At 47.9% G+C, this 27,728-nt stretch overlaps 1 protein-coding gene and 1 pseudogene across 5 annotated transcripts in view; one reads left to right on the forward strand and one right to left on the reverse strand.

The window, feature by feature from the left end:
- The window catches only part of LOC133259752 (DET1- and DDB1-associated protein 1-like), a 12,894-nt pseudogene extending 12,096 nt beyond the window's left edge, over positions 1–798 (reverse strand).
- Positions 799–8,957: 8,159 nt separating this feature from the next.
- The window catches only part of TOX2 (TOX high mobility group box family member 2), a 155,493-nt gene continuing 136,722 nt past the window's right edge, over positions 8,958–27,728 (forward strand). Inside the window, exon 1 of one of the 5 annotated variants that reach the window (XM_061437652.1) lies at positions 8,958–9,120. In XM_061437652.1, the coding sequence (XP_061293636.1) occupies positions 9,022–9,120 (99 nt within the window). In that variant the 5' untranslated portion in view covers positions 8,958–9,021. Of the gene's footprint in view, positions 9,121–9,262; positions 10,454–10,477; positions 10,869–27,728 lie in introns of those variants that run through there. The other 4 variants (XM_061437650.1, XM_061437651.1, XM_061437654.1 and 1 more) reach the window with 4 other exon arrangements.

The raw sequence follows: 27,728 nt of genomic DNA on the forward strand, positions 1-27,728 counted from the left end.
GAAATGGCACCCCACTCCAGTACTCTTGCCTGGAAAATCCCATGGATGGAAGAGCTTGTTAGGCTGCAGTCCATGGGGTTGCTAAGAGTCAGACATGACTGAGGGACTTCACTTTCATTTTTCACTTTCATGCACTGGAGAAGGAAATGGCAACCCACTCCAGTGTTCTTGCCTGGAGAATCCCAGGGATGGGGGAGCCTGGTGGGCTGCCGTCTATGGGGTCTCACAGAGTCGGACATAACTGAAGCGACTTAGCAGCAGCAGCAGCATTAACAAAAGTTTACAGTATCTTACTTAATAGCTTAATGGTGAAATGTGAACTGTGTACCTATTAAAGTAAGGAAAAAGACAAGCATTCCTGATATCAACATTTCTATATAGCATTGATTCTAGAGGACGTGGACAATGCAATAAGAAAAAACAAACAAGTAATAAGGTGATTGGAACAGAAAAGCAGATTCAGTTTCCCTCCCATCCTCTTTGTACAGATAATGGGACCATTCATGCAGAAAATTCAAGAGAATCTACAGAAAAACTGTTAGAATAAGAGAGTTTAGTTAGTTTTGTTGACACAAGATATTCATCCACAACTTTAATAGTATTCCTTTATATTTATATGTCATTGTTGTTTAGTCACTAAGTAGAATCTGACTCTTTGACACCCCATGGACTGTAGCCACCAGGCTCCTCTGTCCATGGGATTTCCCAGGCAAGGATACTGGAGTGGGTTGCCATTTCCTTCTCCAGGGGATCTTCCTGATCCAGGGATCAAGCCTGTGCCTCCTGCATTGGTAAGTGAGTTCTTTATCACTGAGGCACCAGGGAAGACTTTATATGTATATATATATATATATATGTATATGTATAATTTCTAAATATTGAAAGACTTTTTATCACGAAACTCTCAATTCTCTCCAAGTTAATTTAGTAACTAAATACAATTCCAATAAAACACTAACAGAGCTTTCTTTTTTGTATAAGGTGAAATTTACATGTAATATTAGAGAGATACAGTGAGGTCTAGTGGGCTTCCCTGGTGGCTCACACAGTAAAGGATTTGCCTGCAATTCGGGAGACCTGGGTTTGATCCTTGGGTTGGGAAGATCCCCTGGAGGAGAGCATGGCAACCCACTGCAGTACTCTTGCCTGGAGAATCCCCATGGACAGAGGAGCCTAGCAGGCTGTAGTCCATGGGGTCACAAAGAACTGGACATGACTGAGCCACAAAGCACAGCCACAGTGAGGTCTGGTGGTTATGAGTGTAGGCTTTGGAGTCAAATCAACTAGTTGAAAATCCTGCTTACACCATGTGCTAACTACAGATAAGTTACTTGGTCTCTTTGTGCCTCAGTTTCTTCATTTGTAAAATAGCAATAAGACTAGAACCTACCTCATGGGGTTGGTCAGGATTAACAGAGGTAATATATGTACAACATTTAACACAGTCAGGCACACATCTGGTACTAGGTACTTTTTAGCTGTTATTAGAATATCTTTTAATTTCTTCTTAGAGAACTGCACATGGTGGTTTATTTAGATTTCTTGTTTCTTTTTTGAGTGGGGTTCGTTCACACTTAATTTTTCTGTGTTCTGTCCTTCTGTAACCAGTGCACAGTAATATACAGGTGTGCACACGGCACAGACAGGTAAGGAATCCTTGAGAGTTCTCAGGGAATGTGGTCCAGATAGCGCACTCATTACAAGCTCTTTGTGTTGTAAGACAATCTGCACGATGTAATTTAAACTCAAGTGTAGTGTGCTGTTGCAGAAGGAGCATGAATTCCAAGTACTCATGAGGAATCCCAGCTCTGCAAAGTTCTGGCTGTGTGTCTGAGGTTCAGGGAATTTTCTCTAAGCCTCAGTTTCCTCATTTGTAAAAAGTGCCTTGATAATAATGCCCACCATGAAGGCTGGTGGGGGGAGCTGATAATGGGCTGGTTCCCACAGCAGGGCTCCATGATCTCTAGTTCCCTCCCAAGGGTTCTCCAACCTTTCTCCTTCCTCCCAGCACCATCCCCTCTCCCCATGGAAGTCCAAAGAGTGTAAAGTCTCACAGATGGGCTCTGGCACTGCCCTTCTGGAAAACTGGAGAGGGATTCATGGGTGGGACATCCATGAATAGGACATCAGGGTGGGTGGGACATCAGGGCGAAGTTCCCTCCTTTTCTGAGGCAACTTTAGAGTTGTTGACTAGGAAAATGTGCCTTAATAACAGTGACTCACAACTAACTGGTGCTTCAGAGTTTTAGAAATGTTTTACTATTGATGTCCTCATTGCTTCTCACAACAAACTGGTGGAATGGCACCCCACTCCAGTACTCTTGCCTGGAAAATCCCATGGACGGAGGGGCCTGGTAGGCTGAAGTCCATGGGGTTGCTAGGAGTTGGACACGACTGAGCGACTTCACTTTCACTTTTCACTTTCATGCATTGGAGAAGGAAATGGCAACCTACTCCATTGTTCTTGCCTGGAGAATCCCAGGGATGGGGGAGCCTGGTGGGCTGCCATCTATGGGGTCGCACAGAGTCGGATACGACTGAGGCGACTTGGCAGCAGGCAGCAGCAGGCACTACTTTCCCATTTTTCAGAAGAGGAAACTGAGCCTCAAAGAGGTACATTGACTTGGATAGGGCAAAACAGGGAGTTGAGCAGAGCCGGGGATTTAAACTCAGAGCCCTTGGTGTCTCAGTGCTGTTACATGAAGGGCCTGAATGAATTATCCTGTGCTAAAGTCTCTGCCACACATGCATTTGGTTCATTTGATCTTTCCCAGCAGACCTTTTGAGTGGAAGTTGTGGGCTGACTTGGCCAGTGGTCAGAAATCATAGGTTGGAATGCTGTTGAGGGGGCACAGTGGTTGGGGCCCCAAGAATGCCCAACGGATGCACCAGACAATAGTCACCCACTTCAACCAAGTTCCTGAAGCAGATGCATGCATGCACACGCACACATATGACATGAGAGTGCCAAAAGATAGCAGAGTTCTGCTCTGCTATTAGATGGACTTGAACCCTGCGGCAGACACTACAGGGGCTCTGCCCACATCCCCACAGACTCACCGTTCCAGTGCATGAAGCCCGAACTGCCAGCTCTTGGAACCTGCATCTCCTTGCCTGTTGACTCTCTGGTTGCCAGAGCCCCATTCTACCTTTCAGGCCGAACTGCCTTCTGAGCGCAATCTTCAACCAAGACTATGAGGAGCTGGTGGGTAAAGACTCCAGCTCTCTGCCCCTCAAGTGGAATGACTCTGTGGCAGTGTTCCACATTGTTTTCCAGAATTCCCCAGTGGAGTGAGGCTTCATTTGCCTGCAGTGGTAATTTGCTTGATAACGTGCCTTTTACTGACTGTCTTTCTTTCCTGGGATCACTTTTCCACCCCTTTCCCATGTGTCCTGGAATCCCTCTCCAGTACATTACTTGCACTAGGATTCTTGCTTCAGAATCAGCTTTTGGAAAATTCCAACTAAGAGAAGTGAGCCTTTCCCCAACCCAGCTTAACATATCCATGACATCAAAGCCCGGGTCAGATCTTATGCACAGTGGCCACTGGAGGGGAAGAGACACTGCTGGAAGCCACCCACGTGTGCTATACTGTGACTCCCCTGACTGGCAAATGTAGCCCATCTGTTCCCTGGAATCCGAACAATTCAGAGGTGACTTCTTCCTGAGTGTATGTGTGTGTCTGTGTGTGTGTGTGTGTGTGTGTGTGTGTGTGTAGATAGGAAATCCCTTGAGAGCTCTAGCTCTCCTGGAAGTGGGCATGAAACATCCATCCTGTGTTAGTCACTGGAGGCACCAAGATGAATGAGGCACCATCATCCCTCCTTAAGATACTGTCAGGGCAGTTGTGTTATTACGGTTGGGTGAAATCTAACTCTAACAGTCCCGTGTGCAGACAGTTATTGGAGCAGCAAATTGCAGCAATGAGTTGGATTCTTGGAGAAGTCTTCACTGAAGAGGTGTTACTTTCATTGAGTCTTAGTGAATGAGCTAGAACTTGTTAGGGTTTTCGTGGTGAAAGGAAAAGAGAAGGGGGTTAAGAATGCCCAGACACTTAAATCTCCCACCTGGAAGTGACACACACCACTGTGCTCATGTTTCCTTGGCTAAAGCAAGTCACAAGGTCATATACCTAAGTACCAGTGGGTGGGGAAGTACAAGTCTACCACATGTCCACATGGAAATGATTCAAACTAGCCAATCCTAAATTTGTTTATGCTGCTCTGGCTGTTCCTTCACTTGCGTGTATGTGTGTGCTCAGTCATGTCCAACTCTTTGCCACCCTATGGACTGTAGCCCTCTAGGCTCCTCTGTCCATGCAATTTTCCAGCAAGAATGCTGGAGTGGGTTATTTCCTCCCCCAGGAGATCTTCCTGACCCAGGGACCGAACTGGCGTCTCCTGCATTGGCAGTGGGATTCTTTATCACTGAGACACCGGGGAAGCCTTTTCCTTCACATGGTAACCACAATAAACGTTCTTGCCTACAATTATTCCCTGTCCCTTGCCTCCTACCTGAAGCTGGTATTTCCCTATGTGGCCCCTACGGTATGGCCTGCCTCTTCTCTTGGAAACTGTGAGCAACAAATTATCTTTTCAATGTCAATTGTTTCCTGATCTATCTTCCTTACCATAGCTAAATAATAATAAAACATATTAAGACACATCCATATTCTGAGATATCAGCTATTGATGATATCAGAAACTGAGAACTGGGAGATGCAAAAGCAGATACTCTGGGTCCTCACACTGGATTGTGGCAGGCAGGGCAAGACCAACCCAGCCTCAACCAGCTGAGAGACTCCCATCTCTCAGAGGAAGAGAAGCCCCACTCCCGTTCTGAGAACAACAAATGAGGCTGAGGCATTTCTTTGGGGGAAATGAGTCATTGACTTCCTATCTGATCAACTCCCAACAAAAAACGGGCAAACCCAAGCTCTGGGGTCTGCATGGCTTCCTTGCTGGGCTCCACTGCCAAAATGCCCAGAGATCTCTTTGGTGCTGACCTTGCTCAGGGAAGGGAATGGACATAGGTGACTGACAGGGTGGCTGAATTGCTTCCCGAAGCTGACCCACTGCACTTGGGCCTCCATACTCTGGTGGTAATTGTTCTACAGCCTCAACCAGAGTCAGCGAGACCAAGACTGTGGAAATATGGGCAATGGAAAGTGGAATTCCAGGCTTAGGTACCACTGATTGATTAGTCCAGCTATTAACACTGTGATGCTGAGGATTCCTCACTAGGCCTCACACTTCTTATCTGTAAAATCACGACAGCAGTCTTATTTCCTGACCCAGAAGATTTACTGTGAGGACTGACCTCCTCAACCTGCAAAAACAAAATGAAATTAAACAAAAGAGCAAGTAAAAAAAAAAAAAAAACTACAGCAGGCAACATAATAAATGGTGAAATATTGATAGTGTTCCTTTGAGATCAGGAATGAGATAAGGATGCCTGTTACTATTACTTCTTTCCAAAATGTACTGGCAATACTAGCCAGTGCACCAAAGCAAGAAAAAGAAATAAATGTTTAAAGATTGAAAAGGAAAAATGAAAACTCTCATTTTTATAGATGAAGTAGAATGTTCGCCTGAGTGCATTTGTGCGTGCTCAGACACTCAGTTGTGTCCAACTGTTTGCAACCCCATGGACTGTAACGTCACAGACTCCTCTATCCGTGAGATTTTTTAAGCAAGAATACTGGAGTGAGTTGCCATTTCCTCCTCCAGGGGATCTTCCTGACCCAGGGATCAAACCTGCGTCTCCTGGGCCTCCTGCATTGGCAGGTGGATTCTTACCACTGTGCCACCTAACAATCTACAGAAAAATTGTTAGAATAAGTGAGTTTGGCAGGGTTGCTAGATATAGAGGCATTGCACAAAAATCTATTTCTATGTATGTTCCAGATCTCTATTCCCAAGTAACAAATCGTTCCAAAACTTTATGATTTAAAATTATAATTGTTATTAACTCTCATGATTTCTGTGCATTTTGGATTGAGGAAGAACTCAGCTGGATGTTTCAGGGTTTTTCATTGTTTCAGGATTTCGGTCAGTCCGTATATGGAGCTAGAATGGCAGGGGACTGGTGGCATTTTCTTCTCCTTTTTCAGTCTTAAGGTCACTGCATATGGATTCTCTGTGTGGGCTACTTTAGACTTCTTCAAAGCATAGCAGCCTAGGGCTTCTTACATACTGCTTAGTGTTCCAAAGACAAATGTCCCAAGACAAAGAGCCAGGCAAAAGATATATCAACTTGCATAACCTGGACTCAATTCTGTATCACTTCTGTGACATTCAACTTATTAAAAACCATTAAAACCAACACTTTTAAAGAGGAAGGTTATTAGGCTCCACTATTTAGGAGGATATCAAATAATTTGCAACCCACTCCAGTACTCTTGCCTGGAAAATCCCATGGACGAAGGAGCCTGGTAGGCTGCAGTCCATGGAGTCGCTGAGAGTCGGACACGACTGAGCATCTTCACTTCCACTTTTCACTTTCCTGCATTGAACAAGGAAATGGCAACCCACTCCAGTGTTCTTGCCTGGAGAATCCCAGGGATGGGGGAGCCTGGTGGGCTGCCGTCTATAGGGTCACACAGAGTCAGATACGACTGAAGTGACTTAGCAGCAGCAGCAAATAATTTGCTGATGTATTTTAAAACCACCACACTATACTGGCAGCAAACAGAAAATTAAAAAAAAATCCTCACATATAAAAAAACCATTGATAATAGCATCAAAACCATAAAATATCCAGGACTAAATCTATTAAAATGTGTGCAAGTTCTGTATATAAGAAACTACAAAACACTGCTGAGATGACTTTTTTTAAAAACCTAAATAAATGAAGGGACATACCATGTTTATGGATAGGAAGACTTAATATTTACTAATGTCAGTTTTACTCAAATTGATCTAAAGATTCTATGCGATAGCAATCAAATCTCAGCAGGATTGTGTGTGTGCCAGTGTGTGTGTAAACAGACAACCTTTATTTTAAAATTTTTATGAAAGTGCAAATGTCAAGAATAGGCAAGGCGCTCTGGAGGAAAGGTGGGTAGATTTAGTCTATGGGACATTAAAGACTTATTGAAAATTACAGAAGTTCAGTCAATGCGACAATGGCTCAAGGAGAGACAAACAGGCTAATGGAACAGACTAGAAAATTCAGAAACTGTCTGATGAACATATGGATTACCTGGTTTATGACAAAGTTAACACTGTAGAGAAGTGGGAGGAAAGGTGATCTTTTCAATAAATGCTGCTGGGTCAGTTGGATTCAGATTGGGGAAAAAAAAGGAGAAGGACCAGTGGGAAATTCATTCTAATGAGATATGACAATGAATTTTAGAAACAATTATTGATGAAATGTATTTAGAAGTTCTTTCCTTTCTGAGCTGTAATTTCCTTCTGTTGTTCCCAAACCTTTAGTGAAAGCCTCTTTCCCTCACCTATCTTGTATCAGGGCATCTTTATGGTCATAAATAAGTGGAGAAAGCAATGGCACCCCACTCCAGTACTCTTGCCTGGAAAATCCCATGGACGGAGGAGCCTGGTAGGCTGCAATCCATGAGGTCGCTAAGAGTCGAACACGACTGAGCGACTTCACTTTGACTTTTCACTTTCATGCATTGGAGAAGGAAATGGCAACCCACTCCAGTATTTTTGCCTGGAGAATCCCAGGGAGGGGGGAGCCTGGTGGGCTGCCGTCTATGGGGTCGCACAGAGTCGGACACGACTAAAGCGACTTAGCAGTAGCAGCAGCAGCTTGAAGCCAGGACCAGCAAAGCCCAGATCACAGTTGGGAGCTAAGTTCCAAGCTGGTTCCTGTGAGGGCAAGGGGCTCACTCCCTTTTCTCCAGATGCCATCTCATGTTCTGCTGCCACTCAAGACTCCCATTCTGACCTGCTTCCTTCCACCTCCTGGCCTCAGACCCTTCCCAGCTAGGCATCCTGAGTGTGCCAGAGTCGGGAACCAGAGGGCAGGGCTGGTGGCCCAGTCCGTGGAAAGTGAGGGCATAGAGGCCCTCCGAGTAGACATTTCTTAGATGGGAAGGGGAGGAGCAACACAGGCTAGCTATCCGCTGGTGATGGGAGGAGTGAGGGGCTTTTTTTGGGGGGGGGCCCGTTTCAGTCACCTCTCTGCCCCACTGTGGGAGCCATCTCACTTCCAGTCTCTCGCTCCAGGAGACCGTGGTGGTTAGTGGTGGTGTTTGTTGGTTGTGGTGATGGGGGTGGCCGATTCTGGCCGCTCCCCCAGAACTCCACGTCCTAGTCTATTCTTTCTATGACCCTTCCCTCTCTCTGTCATTAAAGGATGCTTTAGACTCCTCCAGGTGGCTTCAGTCCTGGATCCTCTGGGTACCGCGGAGCCCACTCCATCACCGATCCCACACGTCCTTGCCTCAGTTTCCTCATCTGTAAAGTGAGAACTTAAGCAGCAGCCCCCCACCCCGCTCAGGGCCACTCTCTCAGTGATTCAGATCAGTGGGGCCGGGAGCGGGGACATCCTACGATCGGCCGGCCTCGGGCTCTGGGCAGCGCCGGGTAACGCAGCATCCATCTCCGAAAGTGTTCCTTCTCTTCTGCCACCTTCAGGGCTCAGCAACGCCCTGATATCTAGGGCGGGGAGAGTCCCACTACTGGGGAAGGGTGTAGTACGGCTTTCTCCCTCCCCTCACCCTTGGTGGCGGAGGGCGGGACGGGAAAGGGCCGTCTGGACGAGCGCGCAACCCTCCGGGACCCGCGGGGGCGGCGAGCCGGGCCGGGGACCCGGCGTCTGCCGGGACCGCGGGAGCGATCTTCCGCCGGGGCCCAGGCCCCCGGCCCTCCGCTGCGCCGGCGGCCGGAACAATAGCGCGCGCTGGCGGGCGGGCGGGCGGGGGCGGGGCGCTCCGCCGGGCGCCGCCCCCGGCCCGCCCCCCGCGCTCACACACCCGCTCGCACACTGGCTCCCACCCGCCGCCCGCCCAGGCACTGCCCGCGGGAGCCGCCGCCGCCGCCGCCGCGCCCGCCATGGACGTCCGCCTGTACCCCTCGGCGCCCGCGGTGGGCGCGCGGCCTGGGGCCGAGCCGGCCGGCCTGGCGCCCCTGGACTATTACCACTGCGGCAAGGTAGGCGGGGGCGGGGTGGGGGCCCGGCGGGCGGGGCCTGCCCGCGCCTTCGGACCCCGCGCCGCGCCGGAGCGTCCCGGGCTGGAGCGCGCGGGCAGCGGTCACCCGGCGGCTCGGGACACGGGCGCTCTCGGGGACACGCGCGGGGAGATGCCGGCGGTGCGGACGCGCGGGCACACGCACCCCCCCCCCCCAGCCCTGCCGACGGGCACACACGCCGCTCACGCCGATCCCCTTGGTGGTGACACTCAACGCCCGGAGTTGTTGGGATCACAGGCAGAAGTCACCCGACAGTTGCTCACACGAAGTCACAGTGACACACTCACCACGTCCCCCCTGACGGCCTCGCCTGCATTCACGAGCCGACGCGCAGTGACCCACTCTCGCCCAACCATGCACCTGCTCACACTACCGTCCTGCACAGGTCACCCTCATCCGTACACAATCACACGCAGTCACGCGCCCACCTGCACTGTCACCCCGCCACGCACAAGTCACCGTTCTCACGCGACGCCGCCGCACACCGCGTCCCGTGCCCCCACGCCGCCACACGCAGCCACAACTCGGGACAAGCACACAAAGAAGTCGCTCCGACAGTCACTCGCCCGCGCTCCCAGTGACTTCCACAGTCGCACGCTGTCACCCACAGCCACCCACCCCGTGGACGGTGAACCTCAGGCACACGAATCGCCCTGACAGTCATCCAGTCACGCGCGGTCACACCCAGGGGCAGCAGCATCCCGCCCCCTCTACCCCGCGCCCGGCCATCCACACCCGCGCGTCGGGGTTTTTAACTTCTTGCCGCCGAAGCGCACGAATTGGGCCGTTTACGAATCGGTAAATCCGGCGGAGCCTCGGATTCCGAGCTGGCAATGGCCCATCGAGGCCTTTCCCCTCCCCGGAACGGCGAGCGGGCGCTCTCCCGACTGGAGTTGTGCTGAGGGGAGCCCCTTCTTTCCCGAGATCGCCACCCCTTCCCGCGACCAGATCCTACCTGGAGCCAAGTCCCCGCCGCGCTGCCCGGCACGGGCGCGATGAGAGCTCGCGCTTCTGAAAGCCGGGACGGGCGGCGTCCGACCCTGCTCCGCGCTGCCAGCCCAGCCCCGGACCCTGCGGGGCAGCGCCGCAGTCCGAGACTCTTCTTTCGCCCGGGAGGGAACTTTCAAACTTAAGTTAGGAAGCTGGACAGTCAGTGCGTCCGCTAGTCGGTTCGTCGGTCCCGGGCCGGCCGGAGCGGAGCGCGGCTTTTCCTCACTCGGAGCCCGGATTGAACGGCGCGCGTGGGTTTCCCCGGGGCCAAGGCGCAGACGCGCGGGCTCCGTGGCGCTGCGTGGTGAGTGCCAGTCCGGTGGCTGGGTCGGCGCCCCTCCGGGGTCTTAACCGCACCCCGCAGGCTCTTCATCAAGCTTCTTGCTATGGGGATGCTGCGGGGAGGGGGCGTCCCCGCGCGGAACCTGGGGGCCGCCCCGGCTGAGCCTCTCTGGCTGCGTCCTCAGGCCTTGGGGAGCGGCTTCTGGAGTCTAGGGGCAGAGAGCCCTGCGCAGTTCCCCTGGAGCATGGGGTGGGGTCCGGGGCCCCCAGACCTGGGGCGGGGACGGGCGGTAAGTGAGATCGCGCGGAGGATGGGGCGATTTATCTTTGGTCCAGTGACTGGCAAAGTTAGAAGCAAAAGAGGAGGATGGTGTCTTCAAGAGAAGGCCAGTTCTCTGGCCGCTTCCATCTGATGGAGGGAAAATTGATGAGAAGTAGTAAGTGGAATCTTTAGGAAGCAGAAGACAGTTGGATGTGTGTGTGGACGGTGGGGGGCAATTGTCTATCTGCTGCCCTTGGCTTTGTTATTTTTTAAAATATGAAGTTGGCAAGGTTCCAGCCTCTGGTCTTGGGGCATGGGTGAGTCTGGGGATGTGTGCCTCAAAGTCTGGTTAGATGGGTGCCCCTCGCCTGCAGTGCTCCTTTGCAGGGTGATGTTTCTGTAAACCCCTTTAGAGTGGGGTGGTCTCCTGAGGGGGCCTTTGGGAGGTGGCATTCATCCGAGGCCCCTGCTTTATTCTGATGTTCTGTAAAGCTCTGACTCAGCACCAAGATCCAGTGTGAAACCCTGGTGGGAGGAAACCAGTCAGGGAAGGAGAAGCTGGTGATACTGGTTTCTGTCTGCGATCTCCCGACCCCTAGCCCAGAGCTCAGGGTGTGTCCAGGTAGGAGGAGGGTGGCGGTTGGATCACTAGGGTAGGTGAAAACCAGATCTGACTTTCTACTTGGACGTGGGAAATGCTTCTCAATCCTGCAGCCTGGGGGCAGGGGGAGACAGAGGATGTCACTTGGCTCAGGGAGGGACGAGTCAGAAGCCTGTTGGTAGCAGATCACCAATGGGCACTCGCCTTCAGTGCTAGTGGTTGGGGGTGGTGGTGCAAGTTGTACCAAGGAACTGATGCCCCTTGTTCTACCAGGCTTCTTGGTACAGCAAGGAGGGATTGGGGAGATCCTGGTCACTCTCCAGACTGGAGGGGAGACACACCCAAGATGCAACCATGACCACAATTGGGATCTATAGACTGGGGTGCACAGCCAGGACGTGACCCACACGTTGGGGGCTTGGTCACTGGAGTCTAGATAAGAGCCAGGTTCCAACAAGGACCCAAACCTGAGAAACACAAGGACAAGCCTTTGCCAAGTGATGCTGGACAACCATGGGGCAGTTGACCTGGAAGGGCCCTTGGTGACTGTCCCCTTAGTAACCCTCTAACATAGAGATTCCAGCCTCTTTAAACCAAAGTCATGAGCAGTGGCTGTTCTTTTGGTATCTTTTGTTTGAGAAAATGCACAGTGACAAAGCTGCTATGGTTTCATTTTTGCTTTGAAATAGATGTTTATTTTATTAATCACAATAATATTAGCATACATTTGAAAAATAGCTTATAAGATATGAAACAGGCACATTACTTATTTCATGTAGTAATGCTGCCTGGTTGAGCATAGGGATTTGTGGCCTTGTAGCTCTGTATGTGTCTCCCTACGGGGAACAGCTGATCCCCTCCTTCTTCCTTCACACAAGGGGAAACTGAGTCATGGAGTAGTACACTCACAGGTTACACAGCAAATGAAGAACACAGCGGAGGCCTGAACCCAAGTTCCTGGACTCCCAGTTTGATGCTTGACTGGCATTCCCCACAGGTCTCTGTCATGGTTTGGGAGTTAGAAGTTATGATATCCTTCTAGGGTAACTATGAAGTCCCTTTATTTGGGTTTTGGCAAGGTGGTTTAGCAGGATGAGCGCATTGTCTGGGGCTCCCCGCTCAACTACGGCAGACTAGTGGAAACTGGCCAGTGGCATTGAACAAATCTGGATTCAAATCGCGACTTGTGTCTTTGTGACCTAGGGCAAATGATTTTAGCTCATTGAGGTATGATTTACATGCAATAAAATGGAAATTTGAAGTGTACTGTTCCATGAGTTTTGACAAATATAACCACCCTTGTGACCCCTATCCCAATCCAGATATAGAACATTCTGTCACCCCAGAAAGTTCCCTCATGCTTCTTTCCAGTCAATACCACTACGTCTGGAGGAAATTACTTACCTGATTTCTATTATCAGTGGTTTATTTAAATTCAGTGTATGTGTACTAAGTCGGTTTAAGTCCTAGAACTTCATATGAAGCATATACATTTTTGCATCTGGGTTCATTTTGCTCAATGAAGTGTCCTTAAGATTCATTCATGTATTTATCCCTAATTTGTTCTATTTTATTGCTTAGTAATATGACATTGTGTTGGTTTATTTGTTCACCTGCCGATGGACATTTGTGTTTGTTTCCATGTTGGGGCTGTTATAAATAAAGCTGCTGTGAACATCCTTATACAAGTTTTCTGTGAGTGGGGCAAATTATTTAATATCTTTGAGCCTCAGTGTCCTCTTAAGGACATCACTGTCTACTTCTGAGGTTCGAGAGAGTTAATTGAGTTAATATAGGGTATAAAAGTTCTTGGCACATACTGGCTAGTAGTTAGATAGTAATGGTATCAACCACTTGGGACCTATTCCAGTGAGAGGCTTAGCATCTCTGTGTTCCACATATCCTTCATCCCTGTTTCAAACATCCTTCAGGGCCAACTTGGGTACCACTTTCTCCATGCAGTGCTCCATGGTCAGTAACCTTCTGTCTTTTTCCAGGCATCCCCCCAAGAACTGGTTACTGCATGGGTTTTGGCATGTTCTGCCATCCATCATTCAGTCAACAGTTACCGAGCACATGTTTGTGCTAGGCACTGTACTTGGCAATAGAAGTGAAACAAAGTGACTCAAATTGCTTCCCTCTGGAGCTTATGTATCAGCATGGGAAGTCATAAATATATGGATGAGATCGTTATGGTATTGTGACCGATGCCATCAGTACAACTATGGAGAAAAAGGAAGCAGGGAAGAGAGTTAGGGGTGTCAGGTCCAGGGACTGGTTTGCCGTTTTAAGTAGTGAGGTTGGGGAAGACCTTGTGGTCTAGACCAGGAGTTCTCAAATTCATGTACACAATAGCAATCATCTGGAAAGATTTGAAACACAGGTTCCGGGGCACCCCTTCCTGCCCTGAGATTCTGATTCAGCTAATTTGTGCTGGGGTCCTGAGGGTCTGTGTGTCTGACGAGCTCCCAGTCCTGCCGCTGCCACTCCGGAGACCACATGTTATGCAGCAGTGGTTCGGTTGTTTGTATACAGGGCTTTGTGGGCTCCCACCAGGCAGGAACCATGCCCAGCAGCTGGCACAGTGCCTGACCGATAATTACTCAGGAAATTGTGCTGGTGGGTGAATGATTCAACTCTCCACCCCCACAGTTCTGGGCACGGCATCTTGTCCCTGGATGCGATCTAGACAAGCTTGGGTAGTGCATGATTGGTGGCTCCTTGTGACGAAAATCCACGAAGTGGGAGGGGCTGGTCCCACCTTCACCCAGACTTGAGATTGGAGAGGCCTGCTCAGCATCCCTGGTAGGTGAGGTCCCCACGGCATCTTTCTCCTGGGACACTGGTGGCTGTGGGCAGGTCCCTGGGGGAGGAGCCCTGGGCTGGCTGGTCCTGGGGGAACTCTGGAAGGGCACCTGTGTTTCTGTTAGGAGGCTTTTTCACTTTCTGTCCAAGGATGTTCTCTATAGGATGTCCTCTATAAGATGTTCTGTATAGGATGTCCTCCCCCAGCCTGTCCCAAAGATTCCACAGCACCACACTTCTATACCTTACCGATGTCAGGAGCAGCAGCCCAGGTCTGGCACAGCTGTCCCCAGTCTACTGGATGACCTTGAGCATGAAAATGCCATACCCTGGGCCTGTGTTCCCCTCTGTGCAAAAAGGAGAGCAAATTAGTGACCCTTAGCCTTGTGAGATAGGGGGCTGTGGTGTGGAAATATAATGAAATAAAGTCTGGGCATGTCTTTATAACTGAAGAGTGTGGTAACTGTAAACTATAAACTGTAAACTATAAACATGTCCTTTATAACTGTAGAGGATTATGCTTTTGGAAGAGATGGGCTCTCATATACTTCAGTAGGTAGGTACCACCGTCTCTGTCTCCCTTTACTTTTGTGTTTCCTGGCACATAGGTGCTAGGTAAATGTTTGCTGAATGAATGAATTCAGAGCTGGCCTGTTGTTCCCTGTGGCTTGAAGAACTTAGCATCTGTTTGGCTCTTATAATCTGAAGACTTTTGTAGTGAGCGCCTGGTGTTCAGGGCAGGGCAGAGGCCAAGAGTCTTTTGGCTGACCTGACATTCCTAGAAGAGCTTCCCTGCGTAGGCCCGGGGGACTGAGCCCAGCATGGAGAGCAGCCAATAAGCTGGGAAGAGCCTTACCCTTATCCCAAGGATCCCCGTGTGGCATAGCTGCCAGCCCCATGTGGTTCTGTTGGGCATTTATTTTGCTCCTCTAATTTCCCAGTGCTGGTCTCAGGTTAGAAAGGCAGCGTAAATTCTGTAACCCAGCAGACTTGGCTTTGATCCTCAATGCAGGCAAGTTATTTCACCTCCCTGTGCCTCAGTCTCCTTATCTGGAAAATGGGCACATCAATACTTACCCCCCACCACCCCCCGCCCCAACCCCCATAAGGTTGCCTTGAGGACTAGAAATCCTGCTTGTAAGGCACTCAGCACCAGCAGGAAATGCTTTCATTTCTATTCACAAAGAGCAGCACAATTGAAAGTTAAAATGCAAGAGGAATCTAGTTTCAGTGCAGGCTGCTGGGGGAAGGGTCTTCCTAACGTGAGATCTTTTCGTGCCATAGTCTCTAGATCTGATTTTCCCGGGCCTCCAGTTTGAAGCGATCTCTGCACAGCATTATGGAGGGACAAGGGCTGTGCACTTCCTTTGCGTCTTTTTTTTTTTTCTTCCTTCTTGAATCTGTGTGGGAGGGAAGGTGGGTTTTGGACGCAGAGAAGACCAGTACAAATTGCAGCTGCGTGGTTCACTGGCGAGGGCTGGTGACCTGTGCACATCATTTAACCTCTCCAAGTCTCAGTTTTTTCCATCTGTACAATGGAGGCATAATGCCTTCCTCATATTGTTGCTATGAGGCTCAGATTAAAGTAACGGATATGGAAGTTCCCTGTAATCTAGAACAGTGTTTCCCAACCTCAGCAATATTGACATTTTGGACCTGACAATTCCTTGTTGTGGGGGTTGTTCATGCATAATAGAATGTGGAGCAGCATTCTTGGCCATTACCAATTGATGCCAGTAGCACCTCCCCTCGAGTCATGACAATCAAAAATATTTCCAGACTTTGCTAAGTGTTCCCTGGGGTGTGGGGAGCAAAATCACCCCTGTTTGAGAACCACTGATCTGGAAAGTGGTGCAGGTAAACTAGGAGATGATGGTGATGAGAGTGGCAGAGATTGAGGTTCACGCTTTCTGTCTGGTATTTTAGTCCTGTGTCTCCTGTCAGCAAATCCTTTATCCACATGGTTGGCCATTATCTTTTTTTATTTGTTTACATGGACCAAAAACCTACGTAGTGATGTTTCAGCATGGTTTGGGAGCAGCAGGAAAAACATATGGTAAGTCATTATTAACTTAATGAGTCGTGGTAAATTGTAATTTTATAACTTAGTGAAAACATGTTGTATAACACAAGATAATAAATTTTGATCAATTATCCTGAGGCTTAAATTTCCTCCTGTACAGTTGCTGTTTCTGGTGTCTGCAAGAAGGAGCAACAGGGTTGTGGTTTTACAAGGCTGGATTTTCTGCTGAGTTTTGCTGATGCTCAACAAGTTTTCTTGAGTGCCTACTGTGTGCTAGGGGATTCAGACCTGTCCTGAAGGCTCAGTGACTCAATAGGAAACTTGGCTTTCCTAGATGAAAGACCATGTGGATCTGTAATATTTTAGCTCGAAATGCAGAGTCACAACTATATAACTGTCTGGGGAAATGATAGTGTCAGAGGTATGAGTAGGCTTCAAACAGCAGAGTCTTACAAGAAACACCAAGCGGGCTATGTGGGGTGCATGCAGAGTGGTGGGAAGACCTTCTAGGCAGAGGGGCAGCTCTTGCAAGGCAGTTTGGGGATACTGTCAGCCTAAGTTGGGGTTACCGGCCTGCAGGAGAGAGGAATACCAGTAGGGGTCATTATGCAGAGGGTTGAATTCGAGCTGCTTAGGTTTTAGGTGGAAAGATGCGGGGCCGCCACAGTTATTGTTCAGAGTATGAAATATTCGTTGTTGCTGGATCCAGACCATTGTTGGTGACCATCTCTAGGTCTTCTGCTGTAGGAAAATTTTTGTTTGTTTTTGGTAGAGGGTTTAATATTATTATCAGAGATCAGATCAGTCGCTCAGTCGTGTCCGACTCTTTGCAACCCCATGAATCGCAGCACACCAGGCCTCCCTGTCCATCACCAACTCCTGGAGTTCACTCAGACTCACGTCCATCGAGTCAGTGATGCCATCCAGCCATCTCATCCTCTGTCATCCCCTTCTCCTCCTGCCCCCAATCCCTCCCAGCATCAGGGTCTTTTCCAATGAGTCAACTCTTCGCATGAGGTGGCCAAAGTACTGGAGTTTCAGCCTTAGCATCATTCCTTCCAAAGAACACCCAGGGCTGATCTTCAGAATGGACTGGTTGGATCTCCTTGCAGTCCAAGGGACTCTCAAGAGTCTTCTCCAACACCACAGTTCAAAAGCATCAATTCTTCGGCGCTCAGCCTTCTTCACAGTCCAACTCTCACATCCATACATGACCACAGGAAAAACCATAGCCTTGACTAGAAGAACCTCTGTTGGCAAAGTAATGTCTCTGCTTTTGAATATGCTATCTAGGTTGGTCATAACTTTCCTTCCAAGGAGTAAGCGTCTTTTAATTTAATGGCTGCAGTCACCATCTGCAGTGATTTTGGAGCCCCAAAAATAAAGTCTGACACTGTTTCCACTGTTTCCCCATCTATTTCCCATGAAGTGATGGGACCAGACACCATGATCTTCGTTTTCTGAATGTTGAGCTTTAAGCCAACTTTGTCACTTTCCACTTTCACTTTCATCAAGAGGCTTTTAAGGGTGGTGTCATCTGCACGTCTGAGGTTATTGATATTTCTCCCGGCAATCTTGATTCCAGTTTGTGTTTCTTCCAGTCCAGCGTTTCTCATGATGGACTCTGCATATAAGTTAAATGAACAGGGTGACAATATACAGCCTTGACGTACTCTTTTTCCGACTTGGAACCAGTCTGTTGTTCCATGTCCAGTTCTAACTGTTGCTTCCTGACCTGCATACAAATTTCTCAAGAGGCAGATCAGGTGGTCTGGTATTCCCATCTCTTTCAGAATTTTCCGCAGTTTATTGTGATCCACACAGTCAAAGGCTTTGGCATAGTCAATAAAGCAGAAATAGATGTTTTTCTGGAACTCTCTTGCTTTTTCTATGATCCAGCGGATGTTGGCAATTTGATCTCTGGTTCCTCTGCCTTTTCTAAAACCAGCTTGAACATCAGGAAGTTCACGGTTCACATATTGCTGAAGCCTGGCTTGGAGAATTTTGAGCATGACTTTACTAGCGTGTGAGATGAGTGCAATTGTGCGGTAGTTTGAGCATTCTTTGGCATTGCCTTTCTTTGGGATTGGAATGAAAACTGACCTTTTCCAGTCCTGTGGCCACTGCTGAGTTTCCAAATGTGCTGGCATATTGAGTGCAGCACTATCACAGCATTCACTTATATGGATCTGGCATCCTCTTTCCCTTTTTATTGCAGTGTAGTTGGTTTACAATATTGTGTTAGTTTCAGGTGTGCAACAAAGTGATTTAGTCGTCATATATGTATTTTTTTTTCAGGTTCTTTCCCATTATAGGTTACAAGACACTGAATACAGTCCCCTGTGCTATACAGTAAATCCTTGTGGTTTATTTTATGTGTGGTAGTGTGCATCTCTTGGGCTTCCCAGGTGGCGCTAGTGGTAAAGAACTCACCTGCCAATTCAGGAGATGTAATAGTTGCAGGTTCGATCCCTGGGTCAGGAAGATCCACTGGAGGAGGGCATGACAACCCACTTCAGTATTCTTGCCTGGAGAACCCCATACATGGACAGAGGAACCTGGTGGGCTATGAGTCCATAGGGTCACAAAGAGTCAGACACGACTGAAGTGACTTAGCGTGCATGCAGCGTCTATCTGTTAATTGCATACTCCTAGTTTATCCCTCCTCTCCTTTCCCCTTTGTTAATCATAAGTTTATTTTCTATGTCTGTGAGTCTGTTTTTGTTTTGTAAATAAGTTGATTTGTAGTATTTTTTAGATTCCACGTGTAAGTGATGTCATATATTATTTTTCTCTGTCTGACTTACTTCACTTACTTCACTATTCTTTAAGTCTGTCCATGTTGCTACAAATGGCAATATTTCATTTTTTATGGCTGAGTAATATTATATATATGTATGTATGTATATAAACACACACACACACATCACATTTTCTTTATCCATTCGTCTTTTGTTGGACACTTAGGTTGCCTCCATGTCTTAGCAATTGTAAATTATGCTTCTGTGAACATTGGAGTGCATGTATATTTTTGAATTAGAGTTTTCATTCTCAAAATGAAATTAGTTTTCATTACTCAAAAAAACTATAAATAGAGGCTCATCTGAGGCACATTCTTCAAGACCTCTTTGCCCTGCCCCAGTGTAAGTCAGCAGCCATGGTGGTCTCTTTACCAATCTTTCATCTTCTCTGAGTAACCAAGAAGCTCAGAGGCAAATGCCTGGGTCACTTGTAGGCATGATCTAGGATATCATGGGACATCTTTTGCTCATTAATTCACTCTCAATTTCATTTCATTCTTCTGTCATTTCCCTCTTTGTCTTAAAAGTGAAAGTGAAGTTGCTCAGTCATGTCCAGCTCTTTGTGACCCTGATGGACTATAGCCTGCCAGGCTTCTCCATCCATGGGATTTTCCAGGCAAGAGTACCAGAGTGGGTTGCCATTTTCCTTCTCCAGCAGATCTTCCCAACCCAGGCATCGAACCTGGGTCTCCTACATTGCAGGCAGACGCTTCACCTTCTGAGCCACCAGGGAAGCCAATATTATTTTTTATTTTATTTTTTAAAAATTTTAGCTGCACTGGGTCTTCATTCAGGTGCATGGGCTCTTCATTGCAGTGTGTGGGCCCAGTAGTCACAGCACGGGCTTAGTTGTCTCGAGACTTGTAAGGTCTTAATTCCAGGGATCGAACTTGCATCCCCTGCATTAGAAGGCAGATTCCTAACCACTAGACCACCAGGAAAGTTCCCCGCCTTTCTCTCTTTTTTAAAATTGTTTTTATTCTCTATAAAATACCCTGAAATATGTTAAGAGTTAAAAAAAGTAGAGCCTCTCATTCTCTTTCATTTTCTCCCTGCCCTCTCAGCCCTGCTCCCTAGGGTTAATCATAGAGTGAAGTGTAGTGGGTATACTTCCAGGCATAACCATTCTTTAGTTCAATGCTTCTAATAAGTATCATTTCTATTTCTGTAATCACTTTTTCATTTCCCAGAATACTGTATTGTTTCTTGATTGATCTTATGTTATAGTAGCCCATCCTTTTCTAAATGGATATATGAACATCTTGAATCTTTTTGAAGACGATAATTCAGTTGTTTAAAAAAGTCATTTTCTGTTTGCTGCATTAACTCTGTTTTCTTGTTGACTAGCTCTTCGGTTCACTTCCTTGTCCCTCTTTTATGCTGATATTTTCTACAAATGCCTGGTGAGTCTTGGTTGACATTTATTTGTAAACAAGGTTCTAGATTGATCTATCCTGTGGTTGAAAGTTTCCTCAACATCTGTGAAAGCCACGAGCATGTAGGTAGGCAATGCAAATGTTGGTTTTAGGTGCCCTGAGTATGGTCTGTGTGTAGACATTTGAAGCTGGGGACTTCTGCTGGAGCATGGGGCAAGCTCACTTGCAGCTGGGTGGGGACCTCTATTTCTCTTATCAGCAGTCACCCGTGGGCACTAGTGCACTTTGTTCTTCCTGCATCATGCCCATCCATGGCAAGGGGGAATCCTTGAGACAGATTTCTTGCTTAATTCTAGAGTTCTTCTCCCTGGCTTGGTCCTAGGTGAAAGCCAACAGTCAGCTTCTCTGAGGACTGTTGTTGTTCAGTCACTAAGTGTGTCCAACTGTTTGCGACCCTGTGGACTGTGGCACGCCAGGCTTCCCTGTCCATCGCCAACTTCCAGAGCTTGCTCAAACTCATGTCCATTGAGTTGGTGATACCATACAACCATCTCATCCTCTCGCCCCCTTCTCCTGCCCTCAATCTTTCCCAGCATCAGGGTCTTTTCCAGTGAGTCAGCTCTTTGCATCAGGTGGCCAGAGTATTGGAGTTTCAGCTTCAGCATCAGTCCTTCTAATGAATATTCAGGGTTGATTTCCTTTAGGGTTGACTGGTTTGATCTCCTTGCAGAGGACTATAGGTTAACACAAAGGTCAAGTCTCTTAGGGCTTTCAGCCCTTGCTGCCTGTTCTTTGGGATTTTCTGGGTTTCAGTTAAGAAAATAGCTTTTCCTCTTCTAAACCCCACTAGAATGACAAAAAAGGGGAGACAGATATAACACAGATTTTCATAATTCATATACACACATATATATTCATAATTCAGATAGATGAAAGCTGAATAACTCCAAAAGGGTCGGTAAGAAAACAAGAAAGGAGTGGGCATCAGAAACATAGAGAGGGTGCTGGAAAGTAAGAAGTTGAAGAGAAAGAGGGTTGAACTGAAACCCAAAAAACCCCAGTCTAGTGGGTTTAGAAGAGGGGAGAGGTAAAATTATGTGTTCTATGCACCATCTTGAAAAGAAAAAGCACAGTCTCACTGACTTTTATTTCTAAGGTTTGTGCTGTTTTATGGAGAAAAGCAGGGTCAAAATAAGCACAAATTATTCTCTGAGCATTTACTGCAGGCTCAGCCAGGCTCTCTTACTTATATCATCTCACTAAATCTTTGTAAGAACTGTGCTAGACACACACATCCCCACTGTGGAGGTGAGAAGACTGAGGTCCTAGGAAGTCACGTTACAGAAGGCAGCAGAGGAGCTGGCTGGCGGAGCTGGGGTTCAGACTGCCCTCCCTGCCTCTATCTCCTGCAGCCTCCGTGGTGCCAGCTAGAGCTTCCTCCCTCTGCAGGGGTGCAAGAGTGGACCAGCTCACCCCTTGTTTCAACTGTTTCGGCATTGTCTATTCTAGGGGTCAGGGGATTCCCAGCTGGGCCTCCTGCCTTGGTTTTCAGCTTCAAACAGCATTTGGTAGTAGAATGCCTTCACATTAGAGCTAATTAAAACGTGCTTATGTCGAAGTTGGGCCTAATTGGTAGGAATGATTTAGAAACTTGTTGAAAAGGAGTCTACCTCAGTAGTCTAACCCAGGGTCATGCATAAATTTTGTTGTCGCACTGTGCTGTGTTTTGACTTGAACTATACTTGATAATTGGTGCTAGTGGTAAAGCAATGCCTGCCAATGCAGGAGACACGAGAGACCCGGGTTCCGTCTCTTGGCCGAGAGGATCCCCTGGGGGAGGGCATGGCAGCCCCCTCCAGTATTCTTGCCTGGAGAATCCCATGGACAGAGGAGCCTGGCAGCCCACAGTCCATAGCAGAGCAAAGACTCAGACACAACTGAAGTGACTTAGCCTGCACACGCATACTTGATGATGTGGAAGATGGACACTGGGCCTTTCATTGCTCATTTGTTCTGCAAAGATTCAGTAAGTGCCTATTGGGTGTTACCTACATTATTTAAGGAGATCCCTTTACTACCCCCGCCAACCCCCGCAAAAAAAAATCTGGGATGGTTCCTTGCTGTCCTTCAAGGGGCCAAACGACCTGAGCAGCAACCCCCGCCTCTGCCCCGTGTGTTCTCTGCCTCATACGTCCACCTGAGCTGTAAGTGAGCTTTTATGCAAAACCAGGTAGTGGATTCAAATATGGCTTTTGACTTCTGTGGAGGTACTTGGGTTCATATCCTGGCACTTACAAGCTGGGTGACTCTGGACCGCTCACTTAACCTCTCTGCTGCTGCTGCTGCTGCTAAGTCACTTCTGTCGTGTTCGACTCTGTGCGACCCCATAGACAGCAGCCCACCAGGCTCCCCCGTCCCTGGGATTCTCCAGGCAAGAACACTAGAGTGGGTTGCCATTTCCTTCTCCAATGCATAGAAGTGAAAAGTGAAAGTGAAGTCGCTCAGTCGTGTCTGACCCTCAATGACCCCATGGACTGCAGCCTACCAGGCTCCTCCATCCATGGGATTTTCCAGGCAAGAGTACTGGAGTGGGGTGCTCTTGCCTTCTGAGCCTCAATTATCCTACATAACTGTATTTGCATCTCAGGTTTGTGGTGAGGCCTCTGGGAGGTCAAGTAAGTTGTATCCTCCCTTGTTCTAGTCCTGGGTGTTGTTCAGGTCATTTGGGCCCTTGAAGGACAGTGAGCATAGGTGTCATCCCAAGTTTTTTTTTTTTTTTTTGGCTGCACCTCGCAGCGTATAGGATCTCAGTTCCCTGAGCAAGGGTTGAATCCACACCCTCTCTTAACCCCTGGATTGCCAAGGCAGTCCGCATCCCAGGTTTTCATGTCTTTTGTAAAGGAGAGGTCTAAAGAGCTTTCAAGTTCAGAATAAGTGTAGTGGTGTTTCTGATTGGAATAGTCTCTTTCTTCCTCTACATCAGTTCTTTTCTTTCTCATGGACGCTCTCACAAAGACTGTAAGGTTCAATGAAACATGCAGCTTCATAAGACTCACTCAGGAGACCCTTGGTACCTGTCTTCTCGAAGGACTTGGAACAAGAACCACTGCTTGGCCAGCAGGACACACGATCTGTGCCTTCTCTGCAGGAGAAGTTCCAGCAGAGGTCTCTGACGTTGTCCATGGAGGGGGACTTGTCTTTTCTTTGTCAGCTCCCCCCAGTGCCAGGTTTTAGTTCAGATGCAAGAGAAGAACATCCTCAGTAGGTGACTTTGGAAACCACTTGACTTAAAAGCTTCAGTTCCCAAAGGACCATCTCATTCTCTAGTATCTACTTCCCTGCAAGGGGCATGTCGGTTACAAGAGTCATTACACTCGGGGGAAACCTCAGATATGGCTTCTTTTTAAATAGGTATTAACTTGGCTGTGCCAGATCTTAGTTGCAACACTTTGGATGTTTGATCTTCATGGAGGCATGTGGGATCTTTAGCCGCAGCATGCAGGCTCTAATTTCCTGACCAGGGATCGAACTCGGGGCCTCTGCCTGGGGAGCACAGAGTCTCAGCCACTGGACCACTGGGGAGGTCCCAAATACAGCCTCTTAATCAGATAGTTATAGTTTATTTATAGTTCCTTCCAGTCCAGATGCAACTTATCAATCAAGGGTCATTTTTACCATAAGCAGAGTGGCCTAGTAACATAGTTAGCATCCTGCCTTCTTCAGGTTTCCAGGGGAGTTATGCTAGACAGTTAACCAAGGTAAAAGGCTCTTGCAAAAGGGTTTGGTGAGCCCTTTATCCACATTCGCCGTCCTGTTTTCCCCTAGGGGTGTCGCTTTTTGGCAGCTCTTTCAGAGGGGTGAATGAAGCTCTCAGTATGTTTTGAAATGTATCCCATGTTTTTGTATGTCTTCTGATTGATTATATAAAGACACACACTCACATTCTGGTCAAAAGATATGCCTTGGAGTCATATTGACCCAGAATCAAATTCTGGCTTTGAAACGTAGAGCTAATTCATTTATTCCTTCATTCGTTCAGCCAAGCAAAGAACATTCTCTGCCTGCTGTATGTAGGCCTTGGAGGTAGATGCCAGACATGAACAGATGATGAACACCTAGTCCTTGTCCTTGAGAAGCTGCAGTCTGATATACTAGAGAGACAGGCAGAAAGAAACAATTCCAATGGGTGTGAGACTACCAGGCCAGGCAGAGGCTAGAGTGGGGTGAGGGGAGTCAGGGAAGGCTTCTCAGAGGAGCGGACACCTGGCCTGTGCTTGGAGGTGAATTGGCCAGGTGAAGAAGATAGGGAAGAGCATTCCAGGTAGAAGGAACAGCATGTGCAAAGGCATAGAAGGGGCCGAGAGGGCACTTGGAAAGCTACTTATTACCTCTAGGCCTCAGTTTCCTCATCTGCAATATGGAATTAACTGTGCTATCTGTTGATAAAATTAAATGAGATAATAAAGTGTGTTTAAGCATCTGAGATACTTAATTTCTTTTTCCCTTTCCAGATCTGTTTATTGATGTCTAAGAGCCAAAGTTGGATTTTAAATGAGACAAAGAGGGAAAAAACTCCAAACCTGAAGGGCCTGTCCTCCCACCTGTGCAATGCATTTCCTCCATCGGCCCTTCTGTTAGCTGTTTTACTTATCTTGTGACTGGAGCACTAAATGTTTGCACACTCTCTTAGATTAGGTCTTACAGTATCAGCGAAGCACAGAAGTGTGTTTTCCTGATGGCACCACATTAACAACAAGCCCTGCCTCTGTTGCAGCATCTTCGGCACAATATTCTCTCTGCCGGCGGCCCTGCCTCTGTCCAGTGCTTGGTCAACATGTCCTGTCACTTGCTGCTTTATCTGGCTCTTCCGAAAGGCGGCCACCTCCCACATACCAGCTGGGGACGCTTAGCTTTGGGACAGTCACTATCCGATGGCCAGGAGCCACACAGCACGACGCGCTGAGGAGCCATCTCGACTGTGATTGGGTTTCGTTTGATTTGTGAATGAGATCTTGTCATTTTTCTGGGCAGAATTGCTCATGGGTCTCCATGGTGGCTTAGTGAACTCTGCCCAACCAAAATCAGACCTCTGCTTAAAACCTTCCAGTGCTTCCCCTGGGTGTGTAGGTAACGATAAATGCCTTGTTTGGTCCAGACATCCTGGTGTGATCTAGCCTGCTTTTCCAGCCTCACTCCCAGCTGCTCTGTCCGAGGCCCTGGGCTTTGAGTTGGGGATACGATGGGGAGCAAAACCAGCCTCCATTGACTCCATTCTGGCCACCCCGGCCTTCTTGCTTTTTCCCCAGATGCCCCCACCCGCATGCTTATTTTTGCTTGAAGGTCTTTGCATATGCCATTGCCTTTGTGTGAAATGTCCTTGTCTTCATTCTGCACAAGGCTGTTTCCTGCTCATCCTTCAGGTCTCAGCTTTATCCTCACCTTCTCCAAGACTCTGACCCCCTCATCTTTGCAGTTACCCTGTTATTTTCTATCTCAGCCCCCACTGTGTTTTTCCCCCTTGTATGCTAGATCCGTAGGATGACTTGAGGGCCTGCTCCACCTTGAGGACAGTAAGCTTTCCAACCACTGGAGTCACGCTTGTTTCTTTCAGCACTGAGTCTCCAGCACTTAAACGTGGTGTCTGCTGGGTAGTAGGTGCTCGGTGATAAGTTGTTGAAAGAATGAATGAATAAGTGTGGTGGTTATGTTTGCCAGAGATAGCCATCATAACATATCCCAGGCTGTGTTTCCAAGAATAATTCGGTGTCACCCTCTCTGGGCCTCCATTGGGTATTTGTGCATTGTTGCCAAGACGATTAAATGCATAAATATGAGAGAGACAGTGTCTGGGGCTTTGTAAATGTTAATAAATGTGAGTTCACATTGTAAAGACCATGCTGAGCCCAAGGAAGACGGTTGAAATGGGAGTCAAGAGGGTTGGTGGTAGAAACCCTTAGGATTTTTCATCAATGCTTGACTTGTTGGGGGAAGGGCTGGTGGATCTCAGCCCCATTTTGTCCACTTCCAGTCTCCCTCTGGGTGATGACCTTGCCATTTTTAGGAGGGAGGCATCACTCCCAGTTGCTTGGGTTGGGGGAGCTGGAGTGCAGTCAGCCTGACCTTCAGAGATAAGGAAATCTCTCTCTAGCCCATGGGAATGCTTCTGTTGGGCAGGCAGGACTTTTTTTTTAAACATTATAAGGAAAGGTTTTTAATTACTTGTGAAAAACTAAATTCACCTTGTAAAATAAACCATGTAGAGCAAAATCACAGTTAACTGAAGTGTTAACATCCATAGTGAATGATAAATATCATAGAGAAAGGTTCCACTGTTAATGTACTACCCCTCATCAAGGTTGCTAAAGGTCTTCCTTAAGTGGTGGCATCAGGCTGTAATCAAGATCTCTGTGTGGTTGGGGACTTCCCTGGTGGTCCAGTGATTAATCCACGGTATAATGGAGGGGACACGGGTTCAATCCCCGGTTGGAGAACTAAGATCCCACGTGCCATGGAGCAACTAGGCAGCATGTTGCAGCTAGAAAATCTGTGCACCACAATGAAAGAGCCTACGTGAGTTCACATCGCAAAGACATGCCGATCCCAGGGAAGAAGGTTGAAATGGGAGTCAAGAGGGTTGGTGGTTGAAACTCTTAGGATTTTTCATCATTGCTTGTCTAGATGGGGGACAGGCTGGTGGATCTTAGCCCCCTGTTTTGTCACAACTAAGACCTGAGGCAGCCAAATAAATAGAAATAAATAGATAAAAAATAAACTTCTATAAAAAAATCAGTGTGGTCACGCAAGATCACCTGCTGCTTCTTACTAAACTATAAATCGTGAAGACTGTGTTCCCTGCCAAGATGTTTAAGGAATGGGGGAGAAACCACCCGCTACTGTCCAATCACACAGACTCGAGAGCATGTTTATTTGGGCACTTTCCTTCCTTACAATTTAATGCTGCTGATTTCTCCCTTCCACCCAGTCCACCAGAAACCCCTTACCCGTCTTTTTCTTTTCTCATGTGTCATTTGCCTATTCATTCTGTGTATTGTTTTTGTCCCACTAGATTATCAGCTTCACAAGGGCTGGCTCTCTGCCGGTGGTTCGTGGATGTAGCTACGAGAGCTGTTCTCACTGTGGTGCCTCTGGTTTTGGCATCTTCCTCCCGCCTGGCAGACTCCTATGGACATGTCTTTTAAGTTTCTGCTCAAGTGACACCTCCTCCAGGAGGCCTTTGCTGCTTGCCCCGCCTCCAGCACCTGGCATACCATAGCCTCCCCGAGAATTGGAGTAGTTTCTGCTCCAGGAGATGGGCCCTTGAAGGCCATGTCCAGGAGTTTGGACTTTGTCTCAATGGTAGTGAGAGTTAAGGTGTGCTGCACTTATCTTTGTGGCTGTCCTACGGGGAAAGCAGTGGATGGGACAAAGA

This window comes from Bos javanicus, chromosome 13 (assembly GCF_032452875.1).
Source record: "Bos javanicus breed banteng chromosome 13, ARS-OSU_banteng_1.0, whole genome shotgun sequence".
NCBI lineage: Eukaryota > Metazoa > Chordata > Mammalia > Artiodactyla > Bovidae > Bos > Bos javanicus.